We start from the raw sequence: 20,492 nt of genomic DNA, 5'->3' as shown, positions 1-20,492 counted from the left end.
CTTCTCTCCACAGTAGACACAGCCTTGCTCCATTCCCCATTCTCTCATTCTAATACCGGTTGATAATTTGTCCTTCTCTCCACAGTAGACACAGCCTTGCATCATATTGTGGGGCCACTAGGCCAAGGGTGTTATAACTGTTTGTTGATGTAAATATAAATATATAAACAAGAACTTTTATCCAATTAAAAAAATAAATGTCTCGATTCCAATGTGACTATCAAATTTAGTAAGAGTAGTGGTTTAGCCGCTAGGCTGAAGAGACTCATTTCTTGTAATCAAACACATAAATTTACTTAAACCTAAACTATATATTAAAATTTTTAAAGCATTTGGCAATTTTTGGATGGGTTTCCAGAAATAATAAATTAATGTGTTTTTATCTAGCAAAGTTTAAACCAGAAATGATATCAAAAACTAAGAATTTCAAAATTGTGATGTAGAATTTTGAGAAATAAAGATAAAGAAACAATTTACATCTCCCATTTTATCCCATGAAATCTAGGATAGGGCATCATAGTGTGCATCCACTAGGCCAAAGGTGTTATAACTGATTGTCGATGTAAGTAAAACAATAGAACCATTAGCTTTATTCAGTTAAAAAAAACGTTCGGATTTCATGGGAATCGAACACGCGGGGGCATGTGATTTTCAGGTTTAGTAAGAGTAATGGTTTAGCCACTAGGCTGAGGAGAATAATATGTTATAATCAAAGGCATAAATGTATTTAAACCTAAATTATATATTATAAAGTTGGAAAACATTTGACAATTTTTGGATGGGCTTCCAGAAATAATATATTAGTGTTTTTTCTATTTAGAAACGTTTAAACTAAAAAATGAATGAGATCAAAAACTAAAGATTTCAAATTGTGATGTAGAATTTTGAGAAAAAAAGAAGATAAGAAAGCAATTTACATCTCCCACCAGTCGAACCCGAAAAGTCTAGGAAATGTCATCATTGGGTGCGGCCACTAAGTCAAGGTTGTTCGAGATTTATGTTGCTTATTGAAAATTTTCAGATTTCTGAATGTAACAAGAATGAATTTTACATATTCTGGATGACTTCACAAAACCAAAATATAGAAAAAATGTTATAGACATTGGAAGGCATTTGTAAATTTTTGGATGGGCTTCCAGAAATAATATATTAGTGTATTTCTCTCTAGCAAAGTTTAAATGATGCATAAAACTACATCAGTTAGTGTAGAAACATCAATGAATTTGTGAGAGTATGAGAAGTTTCAGTATGCCTTCAAGCATATTCAAGAATTTTATTAAGAAAATCTTAATGTGATATTATTATAAAGCATATATGTTATCTAAGATTTCCATCAAAATATTTTAAAGACAAAGTATTGATCTCACATGTGTTCCATAGAGTAATAATGATCACAAAGGATAATGATTACTTTCTTGGAGCTGATAAGGGTCTCTCATCTTTGTATATGTTCTGCTGTACACTTTGTCTCTAAAAAGAACCAATCTCTCGTCACAACAGAATCGCAATATCTCTCTTAAGATAGCTTCACTGAGATACTGACCAGTCGGGTTTCTGGGGTTAACGATCACCATTGCCCTTACATGCCATTAACCACGTGTCTTCATCAATAAAGAAGCTTCTGCATCAACAATTCTACTCACTATTATTCCTTGAGAGCAAGCCTGAGCAACAGAAAGCTTCTTCCTTTTTTGGGTTTTCTTTTGCTTAAGTGTTGTGTTGGTGAAGCCATAGTATCTAGCTTCTTCTTCTTCTTTTCCAGTTTCATCTCGGGTAGTTTCCTCTGCATCTTCTTTCCAGTAGGGCCAAGAACAAAAAAGTAATGATTCTGAGGTGAATCGAGACAAATGCAACTGCCAAGCAAGTTTAGTAAAACTAGTGGTTTAGCCACTAGGTTACGATGATTTTTCTGTTATAATCAAAACATAAATTTGTTTAAACTTAAATTATATATGACGTATGTTTTGGAAAGGATGTGATATGTTCTGGGTGGGTTTTTGAAACAATATATTAGTGTGTTTTCAGCAAAGTTTTAAGTAAAAATGAAATGAAATCAAAAACTAAGAATTTGATATCTGCTTCTTGTAAAGTTTTAGGAAAGCACTCCATAAGATCCGATATTAATATTTTTTTGCTTGGTTACGCATGATAGGAATATGATGGGAAATTCATTCCCTACAGGGCTAGCACTGCCTAAGTTTAATTAGCTTACTGAACATTTTAAGGTTTCTGAATGTAATAAGAAAGCATGTTATATATTCTTGATGAGTTTCCAAAAAATGAAAAGAAAAATATGATCTATGTTAGAAAGGATATGATATGTTTTGGGTGGGTTTCCAAAACAATAGATTACTGTGTTTTTATTCAACTAAAAAAACAAAAAAATGTAATGATTCCAAGGGTAATCAAACACAGGTGCAAGTGCCATATAAGAATCATAAGAGTAATAATTTAGCCGCTAAGCTATGGTGAATCGTCGGTTATAGTAAACCCATAAATTTATTTGAACCTAAATTATATATGATGAATGTTAGAAAGGATGTGATATGTTAACCAACTGTAAATGAGAGACATTTGAACTAAATCTTCCAAAACAATTCAATAAAACGTGTAAGACAATTTTAAGGCAATCCTTGTTATGGATGGCTATCCTAAATTTGAAATAAATCTTCCAAAACGTGTAAGGGATGTAAGGCAATCTTTGTTCTTGACGGCTATCCTAAATTGGAACTAAATCTTCCAAAACAAGCAAAGCAAAACAACATAATCAAAATCTATAAGAAAATTAATTGGCTATAAAGGTTACTAAATATACTTCATTGTCTACAAAACAGAAAACACATATCAAACAGAAAACATTAATCTACAAACAAACATAGTTAATTGGCTACAATTAAACTCTATGAACAAATTCACTGGGTACAAAAGTCACTAAATAGAGTTCATTTTCTACAAGTAGAGAACATTGATCTACAAACGAACAAATGTAATTAGCTATAAACAAACACATGTCATTGACTATAAAAAAATGTCATAGCTATCTAGTAGTTGTTCCCATCTGGGCACCAAATCTTGTACCTGTCAAGAATATGAAACACATTCACATCTCAACTCAGAAAACACTTTGTCAAAACAAAACAAGATAAAACCAGGGATTGGGATTAGTCATTTACTTACCTTTCATGAATCGATTTTCCTTCCTTGTACTGTTGGTTCTTCTCAAAATCAAACTTCTGATTTACAAACAAAAGGTTGATGCCAAGAAACATTTAGATAAGCAAAGGCAAAAGCCAAAAAAAAAAAACAGGAACACTGAATGTTTTCTTCTTACATATCTCCATCCAACATAAGAGCCGCATTTAACGAAGTAAATATCGGCAACAGTGTGCAGTCCAGTCATCATCATTCTATCTTCTTTCTTCTCAGCATACACATTGGCCCTGTCCACACAAAACCCAAAGGACTACTAGCAAATAACTAGTCCTATCGAGCTTTAACCACAAAATAAGGCAATGTTCAATGAGGAGGATGACTAAAGCCCAAATAAAACTTGAAAGTAGATTGATTTACACCTAAAGAGGTAAGCTTTCCCATGGCGTGATTGAAAAATTGTAAAAAACAAGCAAACAATACATGTTGTTAAAATCTTCTATCGACAAATAAAATGCAAAAACATTTTTAATATTTTAAGAGTCCTACAGTGTGAACCATAAACACTTAAACTGAATTAGACGATTGCATTTTAAGCATCAAGCCCGCAACCAATTTCACACAGCTTAGGCACCAATCCTTATATGTGATTGAGGATCCAATATAATCTCAAGATGAAGTAGCCATAAGAAAAAACTAACAATGACTGAATCATAGATTGATTTAATTATTCCAGAAAAAACAGAGATGCAATGACAGTGTCAAGATGAAGTAATACACAATTCTCCTCATTAAACATCATAAATGAATCCATGATCCAGAATTTCTGAGTTTTGACCATTGAGATTCAATACAATGCAAGAAACAATATGATGATGTTCCACAATCAATTTAGACAGATTACAATATTAGTGAGAAGAAACCCTACATATGAGTTATTTGAGAATAGAGAAATCACATATTTAGATTTAGCAGCAGCAAATAAATGAAAAGACCTTGGAGACGACATCATCGCAGATGGCGATATCAGTTTTGTCGTGCCTACGAAATACCTTTGATAAAAACAACTTAAAAACCTATAACGGCGCAACGATTGGGGCTGAGGGAAAGTACGCAGATAATGACAATAGAGATAATGACAACAGAGATTAGCGACGCTGAAGATGAGCAATGCCGAAGATGATGATGGCAGAGATGAGAAACGGCGGAGCCGTCGTGTTTGTAAGTTTCCAAAAAAAAATGTATTATGTAATTAAAAAAGAAAAGGGTAAAATGGTAAATATCCATATTAAATAAAACATTTTTTGTGATTTTGGGCCTTGAGATCTAAAATGAGAAGAAAAAGTTGATGTATGGTTATCTAAGGCCATTTCTCTTTATTTTGTGTTGAAATATAGATTTTTCATGTATTTGCGGTTTATTTGTTTTGTTTATTAAGAGTAGGGTATATAGTTTTAATTAATGAAAACTTGATATTACCTGAAAATCTTTTAGAGTTAAAATTGTTAAGAATAAACCAAATCAAATCTAAATTTTAAGTTGTTTTCGATTATTTTAATATTTTATATTAGAATGCAAGGTATTATATATATTTGCAATAACGTTTAATTTGTTATGCAATTATTTGGTTTAAATGGTTAGAATCGGTTTAGTTAAAACCAATGATGGTATGGTTTAACTTTGTAGGATTGGCAATATGTTACGATCATCCATTTAATTTCTTAAAAAAAAAAAAAGAAAGCACTAGGAAATTTCCAAAGATACAAAATCATTCCCTCTTGTATCTCCCTCGCCATTAGACGCACCGAAACAAAACGGTTACTTACTTCACAAATCGTTGTACTCTCTGCAGATTTTCTCCTCAGAGCCACCACGATTTTTCCCTCAATCTACTTCTAATCCAAGCCATGGATTCAGCTACTCCAAAGAAGAGGAGGTGTTTGGTGAGTTTATCGATCGATTCATAGATGTTCATTCGATTAGGTTTTTGTAGCTAAGGATTTGAATCTTGAATTGTTCGATTAGGTTTTTGTAGCCAAGATTTGAATGTTGAATTGTTCGATTAGGTTTTAGAGTGGACAAGGATTCGATTAGGATTTGTTGGTGAGGGATTCGTTAAGGTTGCGAATATGATATCGATGGAGTTTGGCGCGTAGATTCTTTGTTCCGGTTATTGATTTCGACAGGTTTTGACAATTGAATTGCGGTTTGTTCCGGTTTAATCAATGGTCGAAAAACTGGTTCGGTCGGTCATTGACCCGGTTCAGACCTGAATTAGGTTACTTTGTTATGTCTCCTCTTCCTCGTCGCAAGCTTTAAGGATTGATTGAGCTAGTTTCATTTATTTTTCTTTGCAGCTGTTTGATCTAATTCAGCCTGCAGAACCATTAGCAGCTGCTGAAGCAATACAAGATCCACCACAAGCTGTGGAACCTCAACCACAAGAGACCATCAACGGGCAATACACATGTCCTAGTAACTTCAGAGACAGGTGTGCCCTGTTTGGTTGTGAAGTAGCTCTTCAGTCTCCTCAAGAAGAGGTCTATTACTGCTGTAGCAAGCATCTCCAGTTCTCTGAACTATGGTCCTCCTCTGAAACAAAGGCATACCAAGTTTACGATGGCTTGGAAAAGGACAGAACAGAACCCTTGTCGTTTGCTTGCCTCCTTCTCAAACTTGATGGAGTTGATTCTGGGATTCCAACCCTGGATACAGACCTTGTTTTCTCCAAGGTTCCTTGGGAGACGGGAGATGTCTTCCGGCAAAGCTACGTACCAACTTACACAAGCCGGGATTGGTTCTTCTTTGCTAAACCTCCTCCAACTCACAAGAGATTGACCTCTGAGTCTGGTATGGACTGCCAGTGGCATGCACAGCATCACAAACTGATACCCTTTGACCAGCAGTATATTAGATCCACTACTCATAACCTCCGTACGAATCAGAAATCGGAGAAAGAAAGACATGGTGAGTGGAGGTTATATCAGTTTCTGTACAAAGGCCTTTCCTTGTACTGCCTTTCACACATAGTCACCCCCAAAGAACCAAAACCTGCTCGACCATCTTCAAAAACGACAAAGACAAAGGCTCCCGACTCTAGTGATGATGCTCAAGGGGAAGGTGAAGGCAGTGGAGAAAGGGATAAGAATCAAGGCAAAGAGTCCACCACGTCTACAACTACCACATCAAATGTTACAAACCACAATCTCGGTTCTCAATTCTTGTCAAACGTCAAAACTTTCACACCAGATGGTGCAGTAATGATTCTTACCAAGGTTTGATGTTCTTATTCTACATAGATATCTGTTTTTTTACTCTGTTTCTCAGTTTCTAATCTATCTTAACATCACCCTGCAGAACATCTTTGTGGTAGACCCCGTTTTGGAAGACAAGGCTTTCTCTGTGAGTGACATTAATAGCGGATGGTGTAAGCTCGCTCAGGTAATCAACAACCTAATCTGGTTATAGTATAATAGAAATCTGCATCACATGTTTAACTTCTTCTTTTTTTTTTTTATCTTGAATTCAGCAAAGAACCTGACTTAATCTATCATTCTTAATGCTTTCACATGTGACTTTAAATGCAGTTGAGAAAGGCTTCTACGATATCTGGATATGCAAACCCAATTCAAGATTTTGAAGGCATGATATCCCGTAGAGTTGGCAATGCTTGGAAAGATAGAGCATTCAGTGACATGGAGATAGTACTTAAAGGCTTGGTCTTGGAACAGGTCTCCCTCTATCTATCTTGACTTGGTGCACTTACATGAACTAATGTTCTTATCCATTCCAGGTTGAAAAAGATGATGCATTCGGCCACGCGGGTCAAAGGAAGAAGTGAGAAAATGCTGACATGTAAAGTTGAATCAGAAGGTTTGCTGTTAGAGGAAGCGGAAGTTTAAAATAGATTGTTTCTTCTCTCTTGTCATCTTATGCATTTAGAACTGAGAAATTAGTGTGCAACCTATGGAAGATTTGTATTAGACAGTTGATCGTATATGTCATTGTGGTGACTGATTTCAATAGCTCTTGAGACTAGTTTCCTGGTTGTGATTGCTTGGTTAATCAATAATACAAGAGTTGGATTCATTGGAAGAAGTTGAGGTTGATTACAGAGGAGTTTAGAGGTATATCAATCTTAGCTCATGTAGTTTTATTTTCAATCCTTTTATAATACATTTTTAAGTTGCCTTTTAGTTTAGCCCATCTAAATCAACATACTATATATTTAATTAAATATTAAAAATCGTCTTAGATAATTCTGAATATTTGTATATATGTTTTTTCTTTTTGTTTAGAAAACTTAATAGCTTATATTATTTTTAAGAAATTTTATGTTTGGTTCTTCATAGATATTTATATATATTAAATATATGTGAAATGTTTATTACTAATTTCTGGAGGAAAAATTTCTTTTCGCCTTTGGCCCTTCGACACCAAGGCATGGCACCGACTACGGAGAAGAGAATCGGTGAGTTGGAGAAGAAAGTGGAAGGCATCCATAAAGGACTCAAAAGCGTTGGCAATTGTTTTAAATTATTGGCAAAATTACTATCGTAATAAAATATGATTACATATTCAATTAATCAAATTACATATCTAACTAAATTATAACATGCACCCTGCGCTGAGTAATTTTTTTTTTAAATATATTATACTTAAATATTATAAACAATATACATTTCGTTATCAATAACTTTTTTTTACATTTGATTGCAGGTGGACATTCGAGTACCATTTGATTCGATTCGGATCCATGAAGGTTTGGTTCGGGTTTGAGTTCGGATAACATATGTTTTTTTCAAAAATTAAAGTTCATATATACTATAAATTTTTCAGAATCTAAAAATAAAATAATATATAACTTATAAATTTTAATAATGTATGCCAAAATACTTAAACTTAACATAAAAATTGGTTTAACTTAAATATTTGGTTAGCAAAATTAATAGATATTTTAAGTATTTAGGTATTATAAGTATTGTTTACCTATTTTAAATATGTATTTATAACTATTTGTATATATTTCCAAATATTTTTGACAACCTAAAAACGTTTTATATATTTTGTATATTCTTTTAAATATTAATTTTAAAAATAATTAATATATTTAAGTATATAAATCTTGTTCAGATATATTAGGATACCTAAAATTACACGGTTTGGACCGGGTTCGGTACCGGTTCTCTAATTTTATTTAAATTATGGTCGGGTCGATCATATATTAACTGATGAAACAAGATATTTAAACGGTATCTGACATCTACATCAGCTTTTTGATGAATAAAATTTAATTTGTGATGTTATCATGCATAACATATACTTTGCGTAGTTAGATATCAATATTATTAAAATAGAATCACGCTTAACCACTGGACCTACTTTTAAAAAACTGACTATTATATAATTGTGTCTAAAATCATGTTATGTTTGTCTTTGATAAAAAACAGATACCTTTAAGTTGGATTTATTAATAAAAGGTGACGTAGGAAGCCATAGGAAGCCGTTATTTGACTTATACAGGAAGTAGTTGGTTTTATGGTTTTTAATTCATATGAAATCTCTGGAATCATCTTATCGCTCCAACGAAGAACATAAAACTGTTATTAAAAAGAGAAATTTGGCCTCATGTCTATAGAAACACGAAAATATAAGATTCTGACCATAGGAGTTCTTAGTGTACGATATTGTGCATATTTTATGTATAATTTCCAAAATATCCCACCCTGCACGTAAAAAATTATAGAGTCCATCATCTCTTTAATTTTCGATACTTCTCGAAACTTTGTAAATGACCTAACATAGTAATCTATCTCATCAATTTCGAAGCCTTCCCACTCTGAATTACATGCACTTAAATTGTTTTTTCTTTGTTTTTGTTTTTGCAGATCCAGTTTACGAGTTTAAGAAGATATATAGTCAAATAATTGATTGAATTGGAAAAGATAAACAGAAGTCTTGTGTAATATATTATTCTATTTATAATCATAGTATAGTATATTACTATTCTCTTCCTTTTCTTTGGCAAATTGTATTTCTTTCCACACTTTTCTCTGGTAGTTTCATTGTGTTTTCCTTCAGCACCATCGCGACTCATCACCATCCTTGCATCAGATGTTGGTTTGCAATTGAGAAGCAGATCAATTCTCTCTGTTTGTGTGTTCAATTCTATATTGTTGTAACAAATAAAATAGAATGCAAAGTCATGAAAATGTTAAAAATTACATTGAAATGACTCGTCCGTTTAGAGTTTTCTAAAGATAAAAAATTATATCTATTGCACACAATTTCTTTTAATGAACAGTTCATTTCTATTAAGAATATATATTAATTCTTGCATAAATTATTGTAAATATTATATTATTTTATTCTATTTTATTGTCGAAGTATAGTATAGTACAATATTTATTTCTTTCTTTTGTTTCTATTCTGCATTTTCTTCTCCACTCTTTTCCTCTCTTATCTTCTTGTGCTTCTTCGTTGCATCCTCACTATTTTTCTCTCTCAGCAACAATGCAAATAATTTTTTTCCTAGCATAATATGTATTATGGTTATTGTTATCATACTAGTATAAAATAATTGTTCAATACTATTTATTTAATATAACAATATAGAATCATGTTAATTGTGCAGATCATGTCTAACTCCGTCATTTTTTTCTTCTTCATTCCCCTCGAGCATATCATTGTCACCATCACTACTACTGATTTTTTTCATCACCGCCGTCATTTTCTCTTCCACCACGGTCACCACTCATCATATCTCTTCCACCTCTAGTGTATGTTCTTTCCTCCTACCATCTATTCTTTTCCTTTACTTTACATAGCAACAACAACATTCCTTCATCCGTTACTCTTATTAATATTTTTATTTTTACCGCTATCAGTTACAAAAATTATCAAAAAAGATAAACAAAATTGTATTTTTTGTTTTATTCTATTATAATTAGTAGCATAAGAAATTTGGTAAATGCTCTAGTGAGTTTTTGTTTCCACTCACATGTACATTGTATAGTCTATAATAGTATTACTGATGTGGTGTTTTGTTCACGTTTCTACCTATATCTCTTCTTTACCATTGTTTGTCTTAGTACTTAGACTATATTATATGGTTTATAGTATAATATACTTAGTTCTGTTGGTTACACATGTGACGCGCATATACTCACGCAGACGCAGGTAAAAGAAGAAATATGTCAAGGTTTGGGCCAAATTGTCACATCTGTTGGATGTCACTGTTCAGTGGATATATTCTTAATTTTTTGAGCTCTTATTAATATTGAGAAAAATCACCCTATTAAAAACAAAATTCAGACCCAGATACATAGTACAAAAATATTTCACTTAACTACAAAAATATTTTGATATACATTTTTTGTTGACTACAAAAAATAATTCGCTTAACTTTGATCAAAATTTGGATTTAAACTGAATCACTACTAAAACAAATTAAGACTAATATTATAACACAAGCTGTATCAAAATATCATAATATAAATAAATATATAATTCAAATAAATATGTTAGTTGGCGGTTATATACATATTTTCTAACAAAACCAATTTTTTTAAAAAATTAACATCTGGTCATTTTACAAAACACTATTATCAATGTTTTAAAAATTGGACCCAAAATTGACTCGAAATGCAAAACACTATTATCGATGTTTTGAAAACCAGACCAGAAATTGACTCGACATTGTAACTAAGTTAATAGTCGGTCCGGTCCAACCGGTTGAACTGGATTTTAATTTTTAGTCTATTTTAAAATTTAATAACTATATATATATATATGTATAAATATAAATTATTTTACAAAAATTTACATCATTGTTAGAATCTAAAATGATATAAAAATAAAGGAAAACTTCAAAAATAATATAAAAGATACAATGAACGAAAATGAAAACCAAATTAGAATCAAACTGAAAAATAAACGCTAATGTCTAAACATATTAGTGAAAAAAAATACAAAAGTTAATAAATTTGTCAACAAAAAATATACCTGCTTTTTTGAACAAACACACAAAATAATAAATTTGTCAACAAAAATATACTCACCCTTGAAAAGAGCGGGTCATAATCTAGTACATTAGTTTAGTTTGAATGGTTAGCAATGTGATGGCATTAGTCAGCAATCATTTTTTCTTTCTTTTATTTATACATTTAGCCATTGCATCAACAATAAATTAAGTATTTTATTTTTGTATTTTTAAATTTACAAATTTTGCCACTGCATTTAAAATCTATTTAAATTAATTAAATACGATGGTTGTTGTTTCTTTGTGGTGAAAATTAAAACACAAACTAAAATATATAGTATATATTATATAAAACAATTTTTAAATATAATATTACCTTATTTATTTAAGTTAAATATAAAATTTTGATAGTTCAGTTTTCGAGAAAACAAAATATTAGAAAAGTAATAGTAATTCATAGAAAGCTAATGCAAAAATTAAAAATTTAGAATGTTGTTTCTTTTTAAAATAAATTGACAAAAAGAACAACAGCTTAATATATAAATAGTACAATTACATCAAATTGCATCAAGTTATAAATTTTTAATATAATATTATGTAAAAGTAAAAAGTTATTATCAAATATCTATATTATAAAATAATATATTCTACTCTACGTAAATTACAAAATATAAAATATATACATGGAAATTTTTAATAAAATCAGTGGTTTATGAGTTTATGTTGAACACAAGTTAAATGAAACATCCGTGCGGGGACGAGGGTCATGTTCTAGTATATTATTAAAACATAATCATGTGTATATGAAAATACTCTTATAGTTACCCGGTATATTAGAGGAATTGCCATTGATTTTTAATTACGCCTAAAAATCCATTAAAAGTAGTTAATTCATTACTTACAAATGAGTCTATATTAATGCAATGCACCATTGCACATAAGATTTATTCTACCATTAAATGATATTCTAATCTATTTTTATATGAATCACTTTATGTAATCTATTTTCCATAATTTTAAACCAATATGAATTCAATAAACGCAATTATACTTACAAAATTTGTTATTAACTGATTCAATTGATATTTAAACTAGTAAGGCAGTGATTGAAAATTTATGTAAGTTCTTATTTCAACTGGAATTGCTCCTACATCAACAGAAAAAATAAACGCAAAGTATCGACAATACTTCAGTCAAAGGCAAAGAGTTCATCAATTTGTTCATTGGTGCGATCGTCCAGATACCAAAGGAAATAGGTTTGTGGGCAAAGACAATGTTGGTTCTACTACAAACAACTGCATATGGACAGAAAGATCACACACATACATGGGAAGACTAAGGTTCCTAGCGAACGGTTCATTGGTCTTTAGAGTTTCGACAACGGCTGGAATCGCTGTGTCACTGTAAAATTAGATGAACATGATGTTGCACTTGGATGAAAGTCTTGGGAGGGACAGCAGATTAGCTCGCAAGACTTCACGGTTGTTGTTATTCTCTTTTGCGTCAACACAAACTTTCACGGTTTCAAGACATTCCAACTTGCCCAAGAAATGTCTCATCTGTTTAAGCTCTTGAAAAGAACCTCCATACTCTGAAATCCCTAGCACCTTCACATGAGATGTCGATAAACAACAAATTTCTTCCTCATCCTTTACCATTCTCCTCTTCTTATTCTTATGCTCCTCAGGGCCGCAAGGGCATGCATCTCCGCATCTATTTGTTACTCTGTGCACAAGACCCTGAAATCAAGAGAGACCAATTTGACATTGTATAATGGGAAACAATCAAAAAACAACAGAAAACACAATATATTAGTGAAAGTAAATACCTTGATGACTAAAGTGTGTAGATTTGGACAACTCTCGAGCAGAAGAGGCATCGCTTGCCAACCATGGGCCTTGTCACTCTCGATGGATAAAGTAAGGAGGTTGTTGAACACGGGTATGGACTCACAGCAGAGATGAAACAACTGACATAAGGGCTGTTCGTTTTGTTGCCGCAGGTACCGGCGGCAGCGGCAGCGTCAACATTCTGCGTCAACTCTTGTTCGTTTCGTTGACGCAGGAAGCTGCGTCTGACGACGCGTCCGAACGCCGCGTCCTGCGGCTGACGCCGATAAAACATGCGGTCGCGACATAAAATCTGCGGCCAATATCGTAATTTACTATTTTACCCTTATTATGTTTTAGTATTTACAAAAAACCTAAATCTAAATTTGACGCAGCCGCATCCTTGGGGAAAGTTTGACGCAGCCGCATCCATCTCTCTCGTATCTCTCTCGATCTCCATTTCTAGAATCAGTGAAGATCTCGAGATCTCCCTCCATCTCGTGCTCTCTCCATCTCAAGCTCTCTCTCTCTCTCTCTCTCCATCTCGGGCTCTCTCTCCGTCACGAGCTGTTTCCATCTCGGGCTCTCTCTCCGTCACGAGCTGTCTCCATCTCGGGCTCTCTCTCCGTCACGAGCTGTCTCCATCTCAGGCTCTCTCTCCGTCACGAGCTGTCTCCATCTCGGGCTGTCTCTCTTCTCCGAATAAAACCCATCTCCGATCTCATCTCGAAGCTCTCTTCTCCGAGCTCATCTCATCTCCAAGCTCTCTCTTCTCCTTTTCTCGTTGAGGTACGTTTGATGCTAGTGAAATAGAGTTTCCACATTCTGATTATTTGAATCTCTGATGATTGTTTGATGCTCCCTAGTGAGTCTGTGTGATGTATCTTTGGTTTCATTGTGAAAGAGGCCAAGCTTGCGAGACTTTTAGCAAAATGAGTTGGGGTTTTGAGTTATGCTTGTATTCTTATTTTTTTTGGTCACAGCTAGAAGGTGAACTTCAGTGAAAGTGGTGGTAGGAAGATGTATGGATTCGTGGTTGCTTCCTTCCTTCCTTTTAGTTCTAGTTATTTATTTCCTTGTCTTGTCTGATTGAAGTTATTGGTTTGCTACTGTAATCAGATTTCCTTCGGTTATCGTTTTGATATAAATTTCTTTTGGTTGTCGTCTCAGTTTACATTTGTTGCTTTTATTTCAACCACGCTTTCAAAGTGAATGAAAGCTCTCTCCGAACATTGGTTGTTCAAAAGTTGGGGTTTTTGAGTTATGCTTGTGTTCTTAGCTTCTTTTTTAGGTTTGTGTTATGGGTTTGTATAAGATCTTATGTGTTTTGATTCATTGATCATAAGCTCCATTTCTCTGCATCTTTTTGCAGGCTCTCTCATCTCAGGCTCTATTGATCTCAAGCTTGCTCAGACCTAGTGGAAAACGTGACTAATAAGTACAAATATATTTTACTACTTGTTCCAAAACGTGAACACATTGCTTATTCTTTCTATTATTTTTTTTTCAAGGACTCAGACCCTCTCAAGCTCACTCTCTACCGCTGTTCCTCTCACTTTTTAAGATGTCGACGCCAAAAGATGTAAGTTTCTCTCACTAGTCTTAATGCTTGTATGTGCATCTCTTAATGCTTGTATGGAACTGTCTTTAGGTTGTATGGAACTGTCTTTAGGCTGTATGGAACTGTCTTTAGGTTTTTTAGGTCGTATGCTTAAGGGTCTGTGTCTTGCTTTGGTGTATTTTAGAATTGGAAACCTGAGGAAACTAGGTATTTTTTCCAACTCTACGCGGAAGAGAGAAGAAAAGGAAATATGGTTGGTCAGCAAATGAATAAAGTAGGGAAAAAGAACATCATGGATGCGTTTGAGCTGAGGTTTAAGAAGGGATTTTCCGATTGGAAGAGGGACTACAAGAACAAGTACGACAGCAGTAGAAAGAAATACATCAGGATTAGGATGCTGACTCAGAACAGGACAGGACTTGGGTATGATAACATGGGAAGGATCGACATGTCAGATGATTGGTGGAATGAGCGCGAAAGGGTCAGTTTCTCATTTTCTCTTTTGTGAACTTAGCTGTTAAGATGAACTTGTGTTGAAATAATTGAGCTTATTAGAAGTTTGTGGCTGTGATGATGTTATTGAGTTATCTGTTCTTATCAACTCTTTATCATCATGTCATGATTTTATCACTGGCTTACTCTTTCTCTTTTGTTATATAGGAGTGTCCTGGGATTAGAAAAGCCTCCTGCAAAGAGATTGATAACATGGATATGTTTGAAGCAGAATTTGGTGGTGTAGTAGTTACTGGAGCAGAAGGTTGGAGCGCTCAACATGGAGAAGCAAGCTTGAATTCGAGAGTTGGTGGAGATATTGGTGAGGATGAAGCTGATTCTCAGCCAGCAGCAGAGACTCAAGCATTGGAGACAGAAACCCAGCGCCAAGCTCCTCGCCAAACTCAACCAGCGGCTCAGACTCATTCTGGAGGTTCAAGAGCAAAACGAAGGCGTAAAGAGAAAGATGTGGCTGTGGAGGCTTGTGAAAAACGGACTGCTGCTCTTGAAGTGAAGAATATGCTAGCAAAACAATTAATGGAGCGTGAACAACCATTCGGTGTTGAGACCGTATTGGAGATGTTGTATGCTCTCCCTGAAGTGAGAGAGTGGTCGCCTTTATATGAAGCATCGATTGAGCTTCTGATAGATAGTGAAGGGAGCCGAAGGGGATTCATAACGATGAAGACAGATGAAGCGAAGACTAAGTTTCTGGAGCTTAGGACCAAGATAAAACGTGATGAGTGACTAGTTAGTGAATTGGAACTAGTATGGATTCACTAGTTATTGGTTTTGTGATGGAACTAGTCTTTTGGAACTAGTATGGATTCACTAGTTATTGCTTTTGTGATGGAACTTAAGTTTGGTACTACTTTATGTTGTGTCTTGTCTTTTTATGTTAATAACATGATCAGCTTTATTGCGTGTAATAACAATGTTGTGTCTTGTATTGCTTTCAGAGATTATGTTTCGCTATTAATTTATTCAATGTTTTGTAGATGCTTGGAAGGTGGATATTGGAAGATGACGATGGTGATTATGATGATGAACTTGGTTTGTTTGATGTGGCTATTACTGAGAGACTGAGTCATAGAACAGATCGAGGAACAGGATGGCGTTATGTTCAACAACTTATGTACGAATCTGATCAGCAATGTTACGACATTCTGCGCATGAATCAAAGGACGTTTGAAGCGTTGTGCAAGATGCTAGCTCAGCGATATGGATTGAAAGAGTCTCACCATGTCTACCTTGAGGAATCTGTTGTGATGTATCTCGAGACTGTTGGTCAAGATAAGACGAAGAGGGATATTGCTGCAAGGTATCAAAGATCGTTGGATACAGTACAAAGAAAGCTTGATGAAGTCTTGAGTGTTCTTCTCAAGTTTGCAGAGGATACACTAAAACCAGAAGAAGGCGAGTTTGCAAGAGTGAGTGCTGTTTTGAGAAACGATGATCGGTATTGGCCTCAGTTCAGAGATTGTATTGGAGCACTTGATGGAACTCATATCCCGGTTCGCCCTCCAAGTCAGAATGCAGATGCATACAGAGGCAGAAAGCAAGATCCTACAATGAATGTTCTTGCTATATGTAACTTCGATATGAAGTTCATATATGCATATGTCGGTGTACCTGGTAGAGCACATGATACCAAGGTCTTGACTCATTGTGCGAGAAACGAGGCTTCTTTTCCACATCCTCCTCCTGGAAAGTATTATTTAGTTGACTCCGGATATCCGACCAGGACAGGGTATCTTGGTCCGCATCGTAATATGCGATATCATCTTGGTCAGTTTGCTACAGGAGGACCACCAGTTAGTGCAAGAGAGTTATTCAACCGAAAGCATTCAGGTCTGCGATCAGTGATTGAGAGGACATTTGGAGTATGGAAAGCAAAATGGAGGATTTTGGATCGTAAGCATCCAAAGTATGGTCTGGTCAAGTGGATTAAGTTGGTGACAGCGACGATGGCGCTACACAACTTCATACGTGATTCACATCGGGAAGATCATGATTTTGTACAGTGGCAAAATGGTGATGATGGAGAAGGAGAAGAAGCTGATAGTGACAGTGATGAAGAAGAAGGTGGTGATGATGATGATGATGAAGATGATGGTGGTGGTGGAGGTGGTGGTGGTAGTGGTGGTGGTGGACATATTGTATATGAGCCGACAGGTGATAGAGCGATGGAAGATTTGCGTGATAACATCACAAATGAATATGGTAGAGGTCGTTTACCGTATTAAATGTTTTAGTTGATGATTTAATTTTTTTTTTTGCTTATAATTTTGATTGTCATTTAAATGTGATATTTATTTAAGACTTGATGTATTTTTTTTATCAACCAACTTGATGCAATATTTAGCTTTTGTTTATGATAAATATTTTGAAGTATTATTTTGTTTCTAATTTAGCTTATGATGTATGAAAAAAAATTGTTACATTTGTATAATTTACATTTGTATAATTGACCAAAAAATTATTACCAAGTAAACATAATATTTTAATGGATGTAAATATATTTAAACTACACTTGATTTATTTAAATAAAATTTTACAAAAATTTTAAACTAAATCTTAAAAAATGAAAATAGCCGCAGCGTCTGTCAAACGAACAACCCAAAAATCTGCTACCTGCGTCTGCGTTGGCGTCGGCCTCAACTCCCTGCGTCGTTTAAACGAACAACAATCTGCGGCAGCATCAGCGTCGGCGTCAGCGTCAGCGTCTGCGAAACGAACAACAACTGTCCTCATTGACGCTGACGCCGCTGCCGACGCAGACACTGCTGCTAACGCCAAAACCTGCGGCAACCAAATGAACAGGGCCATATATATATATATATGATCATCACATATAAGTTGCTAGCTCCACAAACCAAAAAAAAAAAAAAAAAAAAAGTAGAAGAATAAAACTCTGACCTCAAGAGACTCAGGAGACAAGTGAAGGGTCGTAAGTTGCTTATACCAGCAACTAAACCTGTAATATCAGCAGATATACCTTCCGGCCGTCCATCATCAAAATAACAATTATTGTCACAATCATAATAATCATCATGCTCATCATAGACGCTTGAATCCCATAACATGAGATTCAGCCTGGCTTCGACGATCATATCCAAATCGACAAAGTCATACACGTTGGTGACATAACCAGAATAGTCAAGGAACACAAGACTTGGTGCTTTTAAAAAAACAGTGGTGTCTTCAGTATCCGAAAGCTTAACAGTAATCACAAGACGCCTGAGGGATGCACTTTCCACGAAAGATGCGTAACATGGCAGAGCCCAACGATGAGTTTCAGTTATGAGTAAGTCTTCCAGGACAGGGCAGCCATCGAGGAGCCGACCATAGTTGGGCCCATCAAGCCAATTTGATGAGAGAGAAATCGATTTGAGCGCTGGAAGAAAAACACGATTGACTTCAAGAGCATATTCACCTGAGAGTGTGAGCTTCACCAGTGTGTTGCTCGTGAACAGCTCTCTCGATAGATAAACACCGTGACAGCGTGGGGTGGCGTGCAGGTGTAGCTCCGATAAACCGCGTTCCAGCGCAGTCCAAATCCAACGGTTGACACGAGAGTAATCATCGTCACGACCACTTGTAGGAACATGAGAGAGAGAGAGTTTCTTGATGATGGGAGATTCGCTTAACAGCGCAAAAATCTTGTCTACGAAATCAAAGAAGCGATGTGAACCACTTGCTGCTTCTTCTGGCTCATCAAAGCAAAGGCTGTCGATAAGACCTAGCAGATTCCTCCACCTCTTGGACAGAACCGATGTGGAAGCAGCAACCTTTGTCGGAACTAAAGACAGGATTTTGCCAAGAATCTCATCTGGCAAATTGCTGATCAGATCCACCATACCAAATCAATTACGATTTTACCTAAACCACGATTAGGGAATCAATTCGAATTGAAAGAGATGGTAACTCAGGAAGAGCATTTGAGACAAACTCACAGCGACGGAGGGGACGAAGGAGATCGATTAATCCCTTGGTTTGCTTTATGAAACAGATATAGTGTTATATTTCCTGTTTTCTGTCGGCTTATTGATAGTTGCCTGTTTTTTTTTTTTGTCATCTATATTATTAAACATTGAAAACCTAATAAAAAATTTCAAAGGCAAGAAAATACAGAGAAAGACCCACAACCGGTCCAGCAAACGAAAAAGCCCAAAGGAAGACGAGGCCCATATGGACACCACGCGTTAGAGATTAGCATGGCTAGGCCACGTGTTAAACACTCGACAAAGGTGGTACACGTGCCACGCAAAGAAGCCATCCGTCTTCAAAGACTTGCGCGTCATCGCCGGAGCTACTAATCGGATTACCACCGGAAACACACCGGAAACAGGCACCGTTCAAAGAGCACCGCCATGACGAGATCTGAAAGTGATAGAGTTCTAAACCACAGCTTTCATCTTCAACAACAGAAGACCGTAAACACGCTTTGAAACAAACCAAAAGGATTTTCTTTTCCAATAGAAAGTTTCAATTAATAACCTTAACGTTGAATCAACCAACGTAAGGAACGCTTGAAACCTAAGGAGCGTAGAGAAGAGAAAATCAAGCAGAATCCGAGAAACCCCAGAGTAAAGCCACCATCAACATCAACGGACGATGCGAGGCGGAGCCAAGTGCCGACAGACCACCACCGAAGAAGGTGGCATGGTCTCCGGAGGCAAAAGCCAACGACCGCATCGAGGAGATGACGCACCGTCAGAGTCACGAGCCGGCCGACCACCAAAGGGAAAGGTGCGACGCCGGAGAGGAGGGCCCAACCTAGGGCGGAGTATCGCCGGAGAGTTACCGGACAGAAGTTTCTTTTCATCGTCTTTTCCTCTGTGAAGGATTCTAGAGAGAGAACAGAGGAAAAGGAGAGAGGTCAAATGGTCTTTGTCCAGATTTTATGATAGTTTCCAGTTTCAGTTGTGCTTTTTCTAATTTTTTAAGTGGGAAATTAATATACCATATAATTTAACTGTTTCACTATTTCCCCGGCCAACAAAAAAAAAAAATTCAAATAGCTAGAGTATACCATATAATTTGTACTTTTCTATTTTTAAAACATATCTCTTTAAAATACTTTAAAAAAAAATAAATCTTTGTGAAACGGAAATAATATACTAATGCATTTTTATCCTTGTATGTAACCGAAATAACTTGTTAAAAATAAATTATTAAACTAAATAATGATCAAACAGTATAGTAACTTGTGGATAACTTTTCTTCGCACATTATCTTCTAAGATCTGAAATTATATCAATGCTGACGATTCTGATCATACCCAATGCTTGAGTTGAAGAAGAAGAGAGGGGTGATGCCTTTGTAGATTGAAGAACGACACATTGGCACCACCACCATTACCGATTGTTTCATCAATGCCAAGTGTGCTCCTCTACTACTGTCGCCACCCATCGTCTCCTCATCTACATTCACCGTCTCTTCTTCTCCTCCACCTCCCATGGTTGTTTCTCCTCAT

At 35.3% G+C, this 20,492-nt stretch overlaps 2 protein-coding genes, 1 long non-coding RNA gene and 1 pseudogene across 3 annotated transcripts; 2 read left to right on the top strand and 2 right to left on the bottom strand.

The window, feature by feature from the left end:
- Nucleotides 1–2,901: 2,901 nt before the first annotated feature.
- LOC106454743 lies at nt 2,902–4,808 on the bottom strand. The gene is made up of 3 exons (XR_001290007.3): nt 3,332–4,808; nt 3,178–3,233; nt 2,902–3,078 (listed from the first exon to the last, which is right to left on the bottom strand). It is a non-coding gene; the product is annotated as an uncharacterized LOC106454743 (long non-coding RNA).
- Nucleotides 4,809–4,860: 52 nt separating this feature from the next.
- Nucleotides 4,861–7,248, top strand: LOC106397610. Its single transcript, XM_048766062.1, has 5 exons — nt 4,861–5,093; nt 5,508–6,425; nt 6,508–6,591; nt 6,738–6,881; nt 6,944–7,248. The coding sequence occupies exons 1-5, from the start codon at nt 5,058–5,060 to the stop codon at nt 6,989–6,991; spliced, it is 1,230 nt and encodes a 409-aa protein (XP_048622019.1). The 5' UTR covers nt 4,861–5,057; the 3' UTR covers nt 6,992–7,248.
- Nucleotides 7,249–12,296: 5,048 nt separating this feature from the next.
- On the bottom strand, nt 12,297–19,280 carry LOC106451200 (annotated as a pseudogene).
- LOC111215831 lies at nt 14,504–15,813 on the top strand. Its single transcript, XM_022720002.2, has 3 exons — nt 14,504–14,542; nt 14,706–15,002; nt 15,182–15,813. Exons 1-3 carry the CDS (start codon nt 14,525–14,527, stop codon nt 15,758–15,760), a joined length of 894 nt encoding a protein of 297 aa, XP_022575723.2. The 5' UTR covers nt 14,504–14,524; the 3' UTR covers nt 15,761–15,813.
- Nucleotides 19,281–20,492: the final 1,212 nt, after the last annotated feature.

Source organism: Brassica napus, chromosome C8 (genome assembly GCF_020379485.1).
Source record: "Brassica napus cultivar Da-Ae chromosome C8, Da-Ae, whole genome shotgun sequence".
Lineage (NCBI taxonomy): Eukaryota > Viridiplantae > Streptophyta > Magnoliopsida > Brassicales > Brassicaceae > Brassica > Brassica napus.
Note: the sequence above shows the minus strand (reverse complement) of the source record. Positions and strands in the feature narration are given on the sequence as shown.

What these genes read in the sequence shown, in the direction of transcription:
- LOC106397610 (XM_048766062.1), top strand. Translation starts at nt 5,058, where the DNA reads ATGGATTCAGCTACTCCAAAGAAGAGGAGGTGTTTG. An exon ending in CAGTAATGATTCTTACCAAG is followed by an intron (nt 6,426 to 6,507) that starts GTTTGATGTTCT and finishes ATCACCCTGCAG; the next exon opens with AACATCTTTGTGGTAGACCC. An exon ending in AAGGCTTGGTCTTGGAACAG is followed by an intron (nt 6,882 to 6,943) that starts GTCTCCCTCTAT and finishes TATCCATTCCAG; the next exon opens with GTTGAAAAAGATGATGCATT.
- LOC111215831 (XM_022720002.2), top strand. An exon ending in GGTGGAATGAGCGCGAAAGG is followed by an intron (nt 15,003 to 15,181) that starts GTCAGTTTCTCA and finishes TTTGTTATATAG; the next exon opens with GAGTGTCCTGGGATTAGAAA.